This window comes from Apium graveolens, chromosome 10 (assembly GCF_009905375.1).
Source record: "Apium graveolens cultivar Ventura chromosome 10, ASM990537v1, whole genome shotgun sequence".
NCBI classification, from domain to species: Eukaryota; Viridiplantae; Streptophyta; class Magnoliopsida; order Apiales; family Apiaceae; genus Apium; species Apium graveolens.
In genome coordinates, this window is record NC_133656.1 from 103,728,212 (window position 1) to 103,744,946 (window position 16,735).

The following is a 16,735-nucleotide window of genomic DNA, read 5'->3' on the forward strand; positions in this document are numbered from 1 at the left end:
AATGTCTCCTTAAGTCATGATATTATCTCCTGATAAATATCTCCTGATAACTTAAGTTCTGACAACTTAAGTTCTGATATCTTAAGTCATGACTTCAGTATAAGTCCTGACTTCAGTATAAATACTGATTTCCAGTTAAGTCCTAATTTGTCCTGCTAAGTAAGATCTGAAAACTAAACACAAATCATATTAGACATGACATCACAAATATATCTAACATAATATTTAAACAGGCAAGTTAAAATAATAACTTTATACAAAAGTTACGACGGTATAGCCGGCCAGAAAACTTTTGATTATTACTTGACGGCAACGCCATCTTTATAGTTGTATTACTTGACGGCAGAGCCATCTCTATATTACTTAAAGCATAGACATCTTTATAGATTTCAATCAGTAACATAAATATGTAATAATATTTAGAAGAAAATGAGGAAAAGAAAACGTTTTATGAAATAGTTTTAGTTGATAGGGACTCGTGGATCATAATAAGTCGTAGCTCTTTCGAGAATAAAGCTTTAGTTGGCAGAGACTCGTGCTGATAACGTGTTATAAACCTTTGTTATAAACCTTGACTAAAAATATGAGTTATGTTTAATGTAGAGGAAGTATAGGAGAATAGAAGATGGAGAGAAAGTTCTGTTTTATTTCATTAGCTAAATGAGCTATTTATAGTAGTTGGTTTACAAGGCTTACTAAGTAAGCTATTCAAATCTTCTTCATTAAGTATTACAAAACTTCCTCAATAAGCTTTACAAGTCTTCCTCGATAAACTTTACAAGTCTTCCTCGATAAGCTTTACAAGTCTTCCTCGGTAAGATTTGAGAGACTTCCTCGATACGCTTTGACAATTACTTTATTTTTATTCAAATATTTTAACAATTCTTGTTATCCAGAAAATAAGTCTTGTTACACAGAAAATGAGGAAGGCTATTATTGTAATTACTAGTTACTGTGTTAAGCAATTTTTTACTGCCTTTAGCAATCAAGTTAGGTTGATTTTTATTGGTTTGAATTTTTATGCATGCAGTGAGTCATCATAATTATTAAAAATGAAACAATTAAAATTTATCACCTAACTCCTTAGTGTGTTATAGAATAATCATTCAAAATATATTCGATTCAAGTTAACAATGCTAATAAATGTACTTAAAGAAAAAAACTGAAATACACAGCAAAAAAAGAGGTAAAAAGATTCAAGGATTGATATTGTATTTACATGTTCTTCTATTTTGCATTAACAATGGAAACTAGTCTGTAATTTGTTTGTTTAATATAGGGTTGGCAGTTAAGTATTTCTTTAATACAACAAGATTGCTCGTGATATATTATTTGCTCGTGATATTCTTTTATTTTATTATTTTAGAAATATCTTCCGTAAGTATTAATATTTAGCATGTTAATATGCATTTAGCACCTTTTTTTTACTTCTGCATTTGACATTTTCAAAGAAAAACAGAGGAAGTACAAATCTACAATCCGGTGCAATACGTTGATATGCAGTGTGCACTATTTATTTATTACTACAATTTACAATCATGTGCACTTTACATCAATTTCACCGATAACTTCAATATAGGACTTGGTTTTATCCGCTTAATGAGATTATTCAATTATTAAGTTTAAAAATATATATCTCTATTATGCTGGAGAAAAATTATTTATTTGACTAGTATTAGGTCCCGAAGTATCGTAGACGCTGACGCCTAATGCAATCAAGGTTATCACGGCGCCAAGTCGAGGCTCGGCGCCCGGGTACCTTGGAATCGCCTAGTTGACAAGTCGTCCGACTAGTCGAAAAAAGTCGACAAGTCGTTCATATACCTATTTTTAGAATATTTATACATACACTAAAGGTAAACACATATCAAACTCATAGTTCAAAGCAAAATTAGTAGATAATAAGTTCAAATACCAAATATCAAGCATTTCTAAGGTCTCAGAAATTAAAAACATAAGCAATGAGTGAAATCAACTAATCAAACATAGTCATCCATCATGAAATCATCATGAAACTCTCCATCTCCTTGAGAATAAGTGTTCTCCACAAGTGAGTCGGGTGGTAAACCATAATCATCTTCCATATCCTCATCATCGATAATAATATTGTCTTCATCTTCATCTTCATCTTCATTTTTATGTGAAGTCAAACTAGAGTTGCGTCTAGTATAAATAAGCACATCATTAGTCGAACCTCCTCTAGCTCTCCTTGGAAGATTGCGTCCTTCAAGTGCTTCTGATGCACCAGAAGCTATATCCACTGCACTCCAAAACCTATCATCAATATCACCAATCCACTCATTGGTCCACTCCAAGTCTTCAAGTACAAGTGGATCATATTTTTTTCCTTGTTCACGCCTCTTTTTAAATCTTGTATATATCTTCCGGTTGTATGGGACATACACCAAATCATTTAAACGTTGATGTTCCAACCTATTCCTTCTCTTTGTATGTATCTAAATTAAAAAACAAATAATCAGGCATTAACTATAAATAGTTGCAATTTGGTGATAATACTTTAAGAAATAATAAGCTCTTACAAATTCAAATGTACTCCAATTCCGTTCACAACCGGAAGATGAAAAACATAAACCCACGATACGCTTTGCAAATTCTTGAAGCTCAATTGCACGACCTCCATAAGCATCCCACCAATCAACTAATTAAAATAAGAATAACATAAAATCAGAATTTTTTATTAACTAACCACTGACATGCTTTTCTTATTTTCATTGAATTTAAAGTGAACTTACGAGGACTTTTTTTTGTCCAGTGCTCAATTGCCATCTCCCTTGCAAAGCCTTCTCTTGAATTTTTGTAGGCATCGGCAAAACTGCTTATTTTGTTCCTTATCTGCCTATCAGTAACCATCTTCTCAAGAACGTCATTGAAGTCCTCTCTTATTTGAGAGGCTCAGGTAGAATCTTTTTCAAGTATATGGAAGTATTTCCCGGGGTTAAGAAATAAGGCAGCCCCGTACAATGGCTTCCCTATTTGGTTACTCCAACGCTCCTCCACTATCTTTACTATCTTGTTTTGAATTGCTACCTTTTGACTTCCAAATGCCTTTTTAACTTGTGTTTTTGCAAAGTCAACAACATAAGCAACCTCGGCCAAAGCAGGCCTTTCATCACCATCTGCAATTCACAATACTTGAAGAAGTGGTTGTGCTGATAGTAAACAGTCATCTACCCCCTACCAAAAAACAGTTGACAACATAGTCTCACAAAATTTCCTACCATTTTCAGTTTTCGATAACTTGGAACTGTCCCAATCAAGGTCAGTAAATATTAAGCGCAATGCAGGCCTATGCTTCTTCAAGCTCTGCAATGTTACAAATGCAGTGGCAAACCTAGTAGCTCCGGTCCTCACTAAATTCATCCCATTTGTTTTCTCCCTTAGAGCATAAAGGACACGTCCATGCCTATAAATAAAAGTTGTACATCTTCTGGCTTGATTAATTGATTTCTTAATGCTCGGAATCTTGCCAATGTCCTCTAGCATCAAGTCAACACAATGAGCAGCACAGGAGTCCAAAACAAACCAGGTAATCTGATCTCTAATATTCCACCAGCTAGCTTGTAATTTGATCCATTATCGAACACCACTTGCATCGCATTTTTTTCACCAATGTCCTTGATTAGTTTCTCGAGTAGGTTGTCCAACATCTGTCCATCATGTGACTCACCTGAAGCATCAACGGAACCCAAAAAAATTGTACCTTCAGGACTATTAACAAGAAAGTTAATCAGATGTCTTCCTCGTCTATCAGTCCATCCATCAATCATTAAAGTGCATCCATATTTTCTCCAAGCCTTATCGTGCTTCTCCCTTAATTTTTCTGTTTCTTCCTTTGATTTTTTGAGTAAAGGCATCCTTAAGTCATGAAACGTTGGAGGTTTTAAACCTGGTCCAAATTGGTAAATGGATTCAACCATAACCTTGTAACTCCGCGAATTTGCAGCATTGAAAGGAATGCCATTTTCATAAAAGAAGTTCGTGATGTGCATATGAACTCGTTCTTTTTCTTCTTTTGTTCTTACTCTGCTTTCTAGTGTTCTCTGACTTGGACCATTGGTGTGTCTCTCTTCAATGACTTGTTTAGGTGTCTTCATCAGCATTGACGCAACTTATTTTGGAAGGTGCATGCTTGCGAAATTTAAATGATTTATTGCCTTGGACAGCCTTACCTTTACTATGCCCAGTTGTTCTTGAATTTGTTAGAGTATTAAAGCCAACAGTAGATATGATCTCAACTTCGTCATCATCCTTTTCTTCATATACATGATTCTGGACAATTTTGCTTTTCTTTTTACTTTGCATATAATCAGCCATTTCTTTGGCAATTTTCTTTGTTGTTTTCGGGCATTTTCTGATGTCTGGAAACCCACCGATCAAATGTTGCTTGAACTTATTAATACCACCACGATTTTCGTTCCCACAAAGAACACACTTCACCATATCTTTATTATCGAGGTTTGGCCAGATAGAAAATTTCCATCCGGGATCGCATGATTTACCTTTCCTTTTAGGATCCTTAGCAAGCTCTTGCAGATTTTTCTCAGGCTCCATTTTTTTGTTGCAGAGACAGAGAAGACCACTACAAGAAGAAGAAGAAGAAGAAGAACAGTATAAAAAACGAAGCAGTGCTACAGGTGGCAATGGTGAAAGATTGAAAGTTTGTAAAATAATACAGAGGCAAAGATTGAATGTGAAGATAAATTTGTAAAGTTCAGAAATCAAAACATGTATCAAACAGAGGCAAAAAAGAAATATCAAAACATGTAATAATATATGTTAATTTCAGTTTAAAACTGATGAAATCAATTTCAAACGAAAGAAACTAAATAAAAATTGATTATTTTTTAGCAAAGAAGTATTAAAATAAAGAAATAACAAAAATTGGTTTTTATGTGTGGATAAATATTAAAAGTAAATAAAAGAAAAAAAGTAAGAAAAAATAATTTAAAAAATATTTTTTTACTAAAACTGGAAAGAAAAAAGTGAATATATACACACACACGCGTGTATATATGGGCTGTGTATATATGGGCACAGGAACAGAGAGATGAAAGAGACCAGAAGAAAAGAAAAAGGAAGAGATTAAAAGAAAGAGAGAAGAAGTCAGAGAGAGAAGAAGTAAGAAGAAGTCAGATAGAAGATGAGAGAAGAAGTGCTTACCGATTTGTTAATTGGAGAAGATGAGAGCGCTCTTTTCCTCTTGTAGCCGATTTTCTTTCTTTAGGATCCCTCAGCCTCTCTTTGGAAAGTAAAATCAAGTAAGTTTGACTTAAAAACCCTATTTTTTCATATCTGGGTCGGGTCGGGTTCCGGGTCGGGTCGGGTAAAATTCACAAACGACTTAAAAATTAGGCGCGTGTCGACTTATTTTCAGAGGGCGACTGGGCGACTAGTCGCCGACTAGTCGTCTAGTCGTCGACTTGATAACCATGAATGCAATTGGTCTGGTTCACAGACGATTAACTTAGATTCAGGTATTCGTATTATATCCTTGATTACATTATTAAACTTGCAACAATTTTATTGTTTCGAACACGGACCGTCAATAAACACATGTACTTTCACTAAAATCTTTTCTGGTACTCAGACAACGTCTTCATTGTTACTACAATCTTGAATACATCATTTAATGTTCTTCACTGAAACTTGAATATATAAATGAACTTCTTTCAGTGAGTATAACTTCAAGAATACAACTGTCTTCTTTAACGTCTGTCTATACCCTATCTTCAATTTTTGAGATTCTTATACTTCGTACACTGTCTATCTTCAATCATTGTTGATACACTGGAATCTTCTTGTGACGCTTATACACTGAATCTTCAACATTTCTGAAAGAGTTAATTGCACTTTACGCCCTCATATTATGTTTCAAAAACAAATTTTTACCAGAACTTTGGAAAATTCAGTTTGCACCCCTACACTTCAAGTTTGGGATTCATTATGCACCCCTTTCCAGAATTTTGTTGAATTGGGTAGGGGTAAAATTGAAAATTCAGAAAAAATATTAAGTAAATTAATTTCATATCTTTTAAAATAAAGTTAAAAATTGAATTTTGATACAAAATTGTAAGTTTCTAATTTTTTAAATGATAATAGTAATTTCAGTTTTGATTTCATTTTATATTATTAATGCTAGTTTTTGTAATTTTACAAAAAAAAAATTAACAATTAATTTTGATTATATAATTAAATTTAATTAAGTAGAGTAATAAAAGTTTGAAATTATATTAGAAAAATGGAAATCGAATGTAAAATTAATAGTGGTATTTGGAAATAAAAAATTATTGTTTTGTAGTTGATATAAAATAATATACAATTTTTAATAATATTTGAACAAACTAAATTTTATTTTGATTAAGTATATTGTTGAATTTCCGGTTTTACCCTACACAATTCAACAAAATTCTGGAAAGGGGTGCATAATGAATTCTAAACTTGAAGTGTATGGGTGCAAACTGAATTTACCAAAGGTTTTGTACAAATTTATTTTTGAAACATAGTAGTAGGGTACAAAGTATAATTAACCCTTTCTGAAATCCTGAATACATTGTTACTACAATCTTGAATACATCATTCACTGTTCTTCACTAAAACTTGAACATATAAATGAACTTCTTTCGGTGAGTATAACTTCAAGAATGCAACTGTCTTCTTTAACGTCTGTCTATACCCTATCTTCAATTTTTCAGATTCTTATACTTCGTACACTGTCTATCTTCAATCATTGTTGATACACTGAAATCTTCTTGTGACATTTATACACTGAATCTTCAACATTTCTGAAAGAGTTAATTGCACTTTACACCATCATATTATGTTTCAAAAACAATTTTTTACCAGAACTTTGGAAAATTCAGTTTGCACCCCTACACTTCAAGTTTGGGAATCATTATGCACCACTTTCCAGAATTTTGTTGAATTGAGTAAGGATAAAATTGAAAATTCAGCAAAAATATTAAGTAAATTAATTTCATATCTTTTAAAATAAAGTTAAAAATTGAATTTTGATACAAAATTGTAAGTTTCTAATTTTTTAAATGATAATAGTAATTTCAGTTTTGATTTCATTTTATATTATTAATGCTAGTTTTTATAATTTTACAAAAAAATATTTTAACAATTAATTTTGATTATATAATTAAATTTAATTAAGTAGAGTAATAAAAGTTTGAAATTATATTAGAAAAATGGAAATCGAATGTAAAATTAATAGTGGTATTTGAAAATAAAAAATTATTGTTTTATAGTTGATATAAAATAATATACAATTTTTAATAATATTTGAACAAACTAAATTTTATTTTGATTAAGTATATTGTTGAATTTCCGGTTTTACCCTACACAATTCAACAAAATTTTGGAAAGGGGTGCATAATTAATTCTAAACTTGAAGTGCAGGGGTGCAAACTGAATTTACCAAAGGTCTTGTACAAATTTGTTTTCGAAACATAGTAGTAGGGTTCAAAGTATAATTAAACCTTTCTGAAATCCTGAATACATTGTTACTACAATCTTGAATACATCATTCACTGTTCTTCACTGAAACTTGAACATATAAATGAACTTTTTCAGTGAGTATAACTTCAAAAATGCAACTGTCTTCTTTAACGTCTGTCTATACCCTATCTTCAATTTTTTCAGATTCTTATACTTCGTACACTGTCTATCTTCAATCATTATTGATACACTGAAATCTTCTTGTGACACTTATACACTGAATCTTCAACATTTCTGAAAGAGTTAATTGCACTTTACACCCTCATATTATGTTTCAAAAACAAATTTTTACCAGAACTTTGAAAAATTCAGTTTGCACCCCTACACTTCAAGTTTGGGAATCATTATGCACCCCTTTCCAGAATTTTGTTGAATTGGGCAGGGATAAAATTGAAAATTCAGCAAAAATATTAAGTAAATTAATTTCATATCTTTTAAAATAAAGTTAAAAATTGAATTTTGATACAAAAATGTAAGTTTCTAATTTTTTTAAATGATAATAGTAATTTCAGTTTTGATTTCATTTTATATTATTAATGCTAGTTTTTGTAATTTTACAAAAAAATATTTTAACAATTAATTTTGATTATATAATTAAATTTAATTAAGTTGAGTAATAAAAGTTTGAAATTATATTAGAAAAATGGAAATCGAATGTAAAATTAATAGTGGTATTTGGAAATAAAAAATTATTATTTTATAATTGATATAAAATAATATATACAATTTTTAATAATATTTGAACAAACTAAATTTTATTTTGATTAAGTATATTGTTGAATTTCCGGTTTTACCCTACACAATTTAACAAAATTCTGAAAAGGGGTGCATAATGAATTCTAAACTGAATTTACCAAAGGTCTTGTACAAATTTGTTTTCGAAACATAGTAGTAGGGTTCAAACTATAATTAACCCTTTCTGAAATCCTGAAAGTCTTTAACGTTTATTCTTATGCATGAACATATTAATGAACTTTTTCAGTTATTTATAAACAGACTTCGAACCTTTTTCTAATTTTTTAATTCTTTATATTTACCTTATCTTCATTTCTTCCTGATTTCTTGTGTAAACATAATATTATTTATTTGTCATATTCTAATGTTGAATTATCACGTATACTGTTTATACATTTACACAATCTCACCAACAACGAGATTCTCACCAACAACGAGATTATTCGTTGATCGAATATTCATTTATCGAGATTCTATTATGTAACATGTATTGAATGACTGTCTTAAAAATGATCAACACTCTTTATCCAGACCCAAATCCCAGATTAAAGATGTGGGTCGTGGGAGGAGAAAGCAGATGCTGAGTGTAAAATGTATAATTGTATAATATACAATTATATACAATGTATATAATGCTTGGCTTCGCTTGTCATAATTGGACAGTTCAAAAATAGACCCATCATCTGGAATTTTCTATCTACTTGTTCTAGCGCTCAGGGATAAGATTGGATCGCCTATTCACCCCCAACAAAGACAGCCCTCGAATCTATCTTAATGAAAATAATATACTACTCTTTCGTAAAACACAAAGAGACACCATGTAATCAAACTCTGACAGATGAAACCAAACTAGAGCATATTCATAGAGAAAACAAATCAAACAAGAACCATAACCAACTAAAAGATAATATAGTGCCACTCTGCACATATAGAAGTTATTGACACATTTTTCTTACTATTGAATGGAACCACGAAAATACGGATCAACTGAGTTCGATTGATATCTTTTCCTCCACCTTGATCTTCTGTAAGCAATGTCTAATCTTTTCAGGAGGGCACAAGGACTACAAATATCATCACCTATATCAAGCATAATCAATCAAAATTATGACTCCTACACCTTTCAGAAATTGGGTATACTACACCAGTACACCTGAACGACCCTCTTTATTTGTCTTCAAGCAGCAGCCCCTTCCCTAGCCCTTAAAATGCAACTTCTCTAATATTGAGTCGCTCAACAAGATTACTTATAATCATGTTATATCTCTGCATAGGACTATAATAAAGTTGCATTGAAACAGTTTTCAAATGCATAACATGAAACATGTCCTAACATGAAACAGAGTGTGTCATGTTAAATACACTTCGTTCAAAGTTTCAGTACAAGATTAATTCATTTATACCACTATCAAAGAGAAAAAGACAGAAACCACTCTTTAACATATAACTTTCCATGCAACAGCAGACTCCAGGACTGAAGTGGCTGGCTCGATAACCATCCATAATCCATACCTACCATAAGATTTCTATGCTCATGCTTAATGAGAAAAGTGTCTTTTATGATCATTCCATATACTTCGTATTAAAGTTAATGATTAATCACAATATAAGAAGGCTGCTAATATAGATGAAGCTTTAAACAGGGCTCAGAACAGGTATAAGCAGTTTACCGGTCATTTTTGTAAAACGTTAGTAAGTAGAAGGATGAAACAACAGCGATAAGAAATACTAAGAGGGTGATTAGCCCACCTGCTTATCAGCAGTAATTAGTGTTACATCAGTAGATTGAGTCACCACTACCAAAATGCTAAAGTATATTCATCACATTCAACAGAAAAAACATCTATGTGCAAGGCCAAAATTGAACTAGTGACTATTCTTGTTGTTACATGTTATTAAGCATTCAAGCATCAGTAATAGCCATTAGACTTATATCTGGACAAAATAATGCGATATTCTGGAATAAAAATGCATAATGATGTGGCAAACAAAAGAAGCATGAAGTACGAATATAAAAGAAAGTTGCTACTGAATCACCGTTCCAAAATTTCTCTCTTATTTTTTTCTCACTTTACTTGTCTAATCACATTAAAAGGGGAATATTGTAAGCGCTTACTGATTTTGGGATGACAACCAATACGTTACATAGTTACGGTTTTTGTAATGTTCCTATAACTCAACAATTAAGAGAAATGCATCACGGTTGGATTCGGACCCACATCTCTTGCACTAAGAGCAAGTGCCTTCCCAATTAGACGACGTGATCATGCAAAATATTCCCCTTTTTGCAAATAGACAGTAGATCACTCTCAACTTCCTAAAACGTTGGGTTTTTCTATGTTCTGCATAATTATGATCTTCTCTGTGCTGCAAATCTTAATAAATAACCAGGACACAATTATGCCCTTCAGACATGTCACATTGCATGTCCCCCCATATATTTTCAAATTCACCAATAGATGTTGCTTCTTTTTATTACCTTTCCAACTAGTAAATACATACGGAAAAGTGAAAACCATAGCAAGAGTTCATAAGCTGCAGGAGGTAGTAAATTTTGAGATAAGAGCAACAAAGAAAGACATAGAAGAATAAGACCAGTTGTATAGAAACTAAAGAGTGGAAGACAAATATTTAGTGGATCTCAAGACTTAATATTTTTAGAGGTGCAACTGCCAGATCTTACTGCGCTCCCGCAAATATTACAAGGACATGCAAGGCAGAGGCAGAACAGTCAAAATACAATGCAAGAAGAGACTCTCAGCAGATAGAACAAAACTTCTAGATATTTAAACATCACTGGCTTACACTTCACAATATCAGAATTAGGTATGACGAGGTAATAATTAAGAAGCTCGAAATCATCTATTCAAGTAGTAAACCAGTAATGATTAAAGAGCACTTGATATCCTTAACTGACAGTGTTGTGAGGCATATGAAACCTTATATATAGCACAATACTCAACCCATTTTTTCAACATTATCACATAACAATCTTCCTAAACTGACAGTGTGCAAGGCATATAAAATCTTATCCACAGTTTAAATAAAATATTGGCAAAAAATATATAAACCGCTTAACTTGACCAACAAGAAATACTTAACTGCGTTTCTTCGTCTGACACTCTTTTCTTTTCCGAGATCTGTAAGATCTGGATAAAATGTTTCAAAACAATAGGAAGAAACGGACAGAAATTTCACCACGGCCTTTAATGCAGCTGCTTCACATCATTGATTAAGAACAGTGATAACATAAGAGTGAAAGAATAAATTGCAACTCACCCTATACTGTTAAAACCATCAAGTGGATAAATGTAGCTCACTCTCTTACCCTTAACTAGACCCAAAAATATAAAATAAAGACATGATCAGCATCGCCTTTGCATAAAGTAGCATAAAGTACAAAATGTAGCTGACTAGCTGTGGTGGGGGAGGTAGCAAATGCAATCCAAAAGGAAAGTTGCTTATCCAAACCCCACATATACAGGGTCACATTGATATATCATTAAATGTATGGCCACATTGAAATATCATTAAACTCGACGGTCACTTACAATATAGTTCTCTCTTAAGCAAAAAACTTAGTTTCCCTAATTATTTAGTTTTGTTAGTTAAAGAATGTATGTTTATACTGCAGCATCCAAAACTGGTGTTATCACCCCGCATATGTAAATGAATACAAGCTATGTATCTATCGATTAAACACAATCATAATCCAAAACAAGAACGTGAACAAAAAAATATAAATAAATATTGACTAAAAAAATATAAAACCGCTTAACTTTACCAACCAGAAATACTTAACCCGGTCTCTTCGTCTGAAACTCTTTTCTTTGCCGAGATCTGTAAGATCTGGATAACGTTTCAAAACAATAGGAAGAAACGAACACCAATTTTACCATGGCCTTTAGTGCAGCTGCTTCACATCATTGATTAGGAACAGTGATAACATAAGAGCGAAAGGATACCATCGAATGGATAAATGTAGCTCACTCTCTTACTCTTAACGAGCAAAATATAAAGTAAAGACATGATCAGCATCGCCATTGCATAAAGGAGCATAAAGTACAAAATGTAGCTGACTAGCTGTGGTGGGGGAGGTAGCAAATGCAATCCAAAAGGAAAGTTATTTATCCAAACCCCACATATACAGGGTCACGTTGATATATCATTAAGTATATGGCTCCGTTGAAATATCATTAAATTCGATGGTCACTTACAATATAGTTCTTTCTTAAGCAAAAGACTTAGTTTCCCTAATTATTTAGTTTTGTTAGTTAAAGAAAATATGTTTATACTGCAGCATCCAAAACTGGTGTTATCACCCAGCATATGTAAATGAATACAAGCTATGTATCTATCAATTAAACACAATCATAATCTAAAAACAAGAACGTGAACAAGAAACAATTCGAAATCATTCACATAAATTATATATCATCATCCATCATCACAATTATAAAAGTTAAAAAATCTAAAAAAACAACAAATAAAGCTCCAAGAGAGCAAAAACCTAACCTTTCCGTTCCAACTTCCAATTCAACCACCAAATGATCATTTATCACTCGGAGTGATCCGTTGATACGAATTAACAGAACCAAACCTATTCCCAGACCAATCCTTCTGTTGCATCATACTATACTCTAATCCAGAATAACCCCCACCCTGAGGCATCCCCATATGCCCGTAAATCGGCATAGGAACCATTTGTGGTCCTCCATAAGGCATCGGAAGATGTCCATTACCATTACCATTACAATTACCATATCCAATTCCATTACCACTTCCATTTCCCTCATTTAAACTCCGAGGCACCGGAGTAGAAGCAAACAAATGATCCGAAGCACTCGGACCTTCATTCGACAAACCCTCCATTCTTTTCAAATAAAGCCTATACTTCTGTAAATGGCTAGCTACATTCTCTCTGGTCAATCCTTCCACATTCATCAATTGCATAATCGTTTTCGGAACCGCATTCTTAATCCCTAAATGAGCAACCACATCCACAAACCTCTTATGCAATTGCGGAGTCCACACAAGTCTTTGCCTCTTTCTCGAATCGGCTTCCTCCACATCAATTCGCCTCGATTTCTTCGAATCTGTTTGATCAGTTTCCGTCTCGTCTCCGTCAAATTCTCTAAACTTTTCGGTCTCGAAATACTTGGAGAACTGTCCACGGAGACTGGAGAAAGTGTTCTGAGAGGCGCGATTGACGTCGACAGAGGTCCGGTAGGGTTCCGGCGAGATACTGAACGCCGAGGCGAGTTCCGGGGGGATTAACGGCTGAGATAACGGCGGTAAGTCATCGGCGGTAGGTAAACCGAGCTCCCAGTCGGAGACGTGATCGTTGTCGTCGACTTTTCCGGCGTCGAACTTATAGGCATCTCCCATGTGTGTGTATGGATGTGTGTGTATGGATAGCTATAATAAGTGAAGCATATAATTAGTTTGATGAGGCGGTGAGATTAGACGGAGAGAAAGTCAGAGAGAAATGAGGAGAGAGATCGAGAGAGAGAGAGAGAGGGAGGGAGGGCGTGTTTGGTTTGAGTCTGAGAGAAATAATACTCCTACTCTAGGAAGTAGTCAGGGAGGTTGGCACTTTTTAAGAAGAAAAGCGCATTATTTATTGCCAGCTTGGACTAGATATTTCGTATTATCACTTTCTCACTCGCTCTTCTAAATATCTTCCTTCCACTAATCCCTATCGTACATATCCTGTACACATTCGACTCTAAATTGTACTAATAATGTTTTCAATTAAAAATATGAGAAAAGTTTTATGAGAAAAGTTTTATGGGACCATTTTTTTATCGGAGACGTTGGAGACCATATATGTTCTGCAATCAAAACACTATCAAATATATTATTTTGTGAAGTATGTTCTACGAATATCACTAATTGATTAAAATTATTGAAGATCATTTAAGTTTAATAGGTATAATGTGTATGTTCTGCAAGCTGAACAAATGTTATGTAAACTTAACATATTTTGCAGAATAAAGTATTTTTGTAATATTTTACATGCAGTACATATATGATATTCAAGATTTTGAATAAAATAAAGATCTTTTTAGAGCACGATTCTCAAATAATATGTTTTGCAATGTTTTTATGCAATATTTAACTTGCAGAACACAACTGGTCTCCAAGGTCTCAAAAAAAAGTGGTCTCCATAGAACTTAACCCTTAAAAATATATGTTTTTCGATTATTATTTTTTTCTGGTAGAAATCAGAAACTCTTTGATTTTGCAACTTCATGTATAATAGTTTTGTGTATAATTAGTTACTGGTATATCACCCGTGTGATGCACGGTTAATTTTATTAATATATATTATAAATTATAATATTAATATGTTGTTGGTATTCAAAACTTATATAACAAAAATAATAATTTTTAAAAGTATATCTAACGGTTCTCTTTAATTTAATCCGATGACTCAAAATAGAGTGACCAGAGGATCAAGAACGATCAACGACCAACAAAATCAAAATTTTAATATTTTATCTTTAACATAATAGTATAGATTTCTGATTTCTTTTAATTTATTTGTATTTAATATATATATATATGGGTTTTGGTCCACAAACCCGGGTGGTTGTAGTAACCAACGGGTGCCACGGATTGTTTCATTGCGGAGTACCTACATCAATGAGACAATGCTGAAGACTAGGAGCATTGAAATATTGCGGCAGACCACGAGCATTGAAACATTGCGGGTAGTCCCTGCGCAATGAAACAATGCAGCAGTGATTTAATTTCTAAAATAACAAAAAATCATATTTTAATGAATTAAATTTTTTTCCGATAATAACGGAGTTAAAAAATATATAATTAATTTTAACAACCATTTGTTCTATATTTTCTAATTTTATTACTACTTCCCATTTATTATCAATTGTATAATGAGTTAAAAATTTAAAATTAAATTAGATACATAATCGGAAAAATAATTAAAATATTAGTTTTAATGAAAAACATAAAAAACCGCAGATTGTAACTGAAATGTATGAATAGAGTATTGCTAAAATTGTTTATTGGGAAAGGTGTCGCACATAAATGAAACGCACCTCACGTGTACGTTTCTCATGTGAAGGAGGAGCACTTGGATCAATATGCATATCCTGTGCACGTGAGGGTCTATCAAAACTGGGTTTACTGAATGCAGGACCCCTCCACTCAGTGTTGACTCGATCATAACGAATCAGAAACTCATAGAACCAGTCTGGGGGATCATGGCTATGAATAGCATGCAATGTCCTCATCCCACAGTCAAGCTGTATAAATCATTAACTATTATCTACCTAAACACCCTATAAAAATGCAATAATGAAATAAATGAATACAAGATTCAAATATTAAACTAAACTCTTAAATATACCGCATCAACCATGTCCTGCTGAGAATACTAGTCACGCGGCACTATCTTGCAGGGATCCCCTCCCACAAAATGAGCAATCCTCAGCTTACTATGGGTCCCATACCAGTACATATACTGGTTAATGCCCACGTACTTCCCTTCTCCAACGGGCTCTATCTGGCCATCAAGAAAAGCATATCACTCATCCCGATACTGTCTCAGAGTAGTCATATGCCGGTCCCTCTGCCAACGAGATAACATGTCCCTCCGCAGAGCATACATGTCAATAGGATCATCTGGAATATGCTGCATCATACCGAACTGTCTCAAGACTCTGTCCGGCATGACATACTCGACAATCTCGAAGCAAATAAGTGGAATACGACCGAGACTCATATACGAAGAATCCCTCAGATCGACATCATACTGCTCCTCAGAATAGTCCACTGCATCAAAGAATAACCAATACGGCTCCCATGTCAGCCAACTCATCTCAAATCGGTCAAAATCCCCCCGGTACTGACCTATAAGCATAACAATAAGGAAACATATGAAACTGGATAGTTCAAAAGCATGCAAATGTTTGGTCGAAGGAGAGTTCAAATAGTAAATATGCAAAAAAGAACAGTACATGTATGGTGGTGAGGGTTCTCCCTCCGATCAGGGTTCGGCTCAGCCCATGCCAAAGCCCTCGCCCAAACAAGCTCCACCCCGGGTGCAATCTTAGGAGCACAAGGTAACAACCTCTCGTGTGCCCACAACATCAATAGCATCGTGCATCCATTAAGTGCTATTGGACTCTTATGAGCAGCCTTGGTCAAACCTCTAAACAAATAGCTCAATACAACAGCTCCCCATGCATACGATTTAATCCAAGGTGAATCCTGGATGAGCTGTAAGTACCTGCGACACATGAAATACAGAGTAAGTAAGAATACAGGGCATGATATGCAAAAACTGAAAGAGATGTGTCCTAAGTCCAATCATGTATGATGATTTAGGAATAACTTTTATGTAATCTGTTTTGATTTCATTGATATTAATAAAAGACTTGTTTTGGTTTTATTGCGGGCTTTATCTATTTAAGTGTTTAAATAAGATATACCATAATTTAGAGTAAAA

General features: G+C 33.4%; 3 protein-coding genes across 3 annotated transcripts; all 3 read right to left on the reverse strand.

Moving 5' to 3' along the window:
- Positions 1 to 1,979: 1,979 nt before the first annotated feature.
- On the reverse strand, positions 1,980 to 2,871 carry LOC141690822 (uncharacterized). The gene is made up of 3 exons (XM_074495585.1): positions 2,754 to 2,871; positions 2,541 to 2,659; positions 1,980 to 2,456 (listed from the first exon to the last, which is right to left on the reverse strand). Exons 1-3 carry the CDS (start codon positions 2,869 to 2,871, stop codon positions 1,980 to 1,982), a joined length of 714 nt encoding a protein of 237 aa, XP_074351686.1.
- A 42-nt stretch (positions 2,872 to 2,913) lies between these two features.
- Positions 2,914 to 4,010, reverse strand: LOC141690823 (uncharacterized). The gene is made up of 3 exons (XM_074495586.1): positions 3,545 to 4,010; positions 3,240 to 3,497; positions 2,914 to 3,137 (listed from the first exon to the last, which is right to left on the reverse strand). The coding sequence occupies exons 1-3, from the start codon at positions 4,008 to 4,010 to the stop codon at positions 2,914 to 2,916; spliced, it is 948 nt and encodes a 315-aa protein (XP_074351687.1).
- An 8,641-nt stretch (positions 4,011 to 12,651) lies between these two features.
- Positions 12,652 to 13,855, reverse strand: LOC141688854 (transcription factor PCL1-like). Its single transcript, XM_074492978.1, has one exon. The coding sequence runs from the start codon at positions 13,642 to 13,644 to the stop codon at positions 12,808 to 12,810; it is 837 nt and encodes a 278-aa protein (XP_074349079.1). The 5' UTR covers positions 13,645 to 13,855; the 3' UTR covers positions 12,652 to 12,807.
- Positions 13,856 to 16,735: the final 2,880 nt, after the last annotated feature.

Coding starts and splice junctions, on each gene's coding strand:
- LOC141690822 (XM_074495585.1), bottom strand. CDS start 2,871: ATGGTTACTGATAGGCAGATAAGGAACAAAATAAGCAGTTTTGCCGAT. Junction 2,660..2,753: donor CTGGACAAAAAAAAGTCCTC/GTAAGTTCACTT, acceptor TATTTTAATTAG/TTGATTGGTGGGATGCTTAT. Junction 2,457..2,540: donor ATTGGAGTACATTTGAATTT/GTAAGAGCTTAT, acceptor TTTTTAATTTAG/ATACATACAAAGAGAAGGAA.
- LOC141690823 (XM_074495586.1), bottom strand. CDS start 4,010: ATGCACATCACGAACTTCTTTTATGAAAATGGCATTCCTTTCAATGCT. Junction 3,498..3,544: donor ATTAGAGATCAGATTACCTG/GTTTGTTTTGGA, acceptor ACTTGATGCTAG/AGGACATTGGCAAGATTCCG. Junction 3,138..3,239: donor GTTATCGAAAACTGAAAATG/GTAGGAAATTTT, acceptor TGTGAATTGCAG/ATGGTGATGAAAGGCCTGCT.
- LOC141688854 (XM_074492978.1), bottom strand. CDS start 13,644: ATGGGAGATGCCTATAAGTTCGACGCCGGAAAAGTCGACGACAACGAT.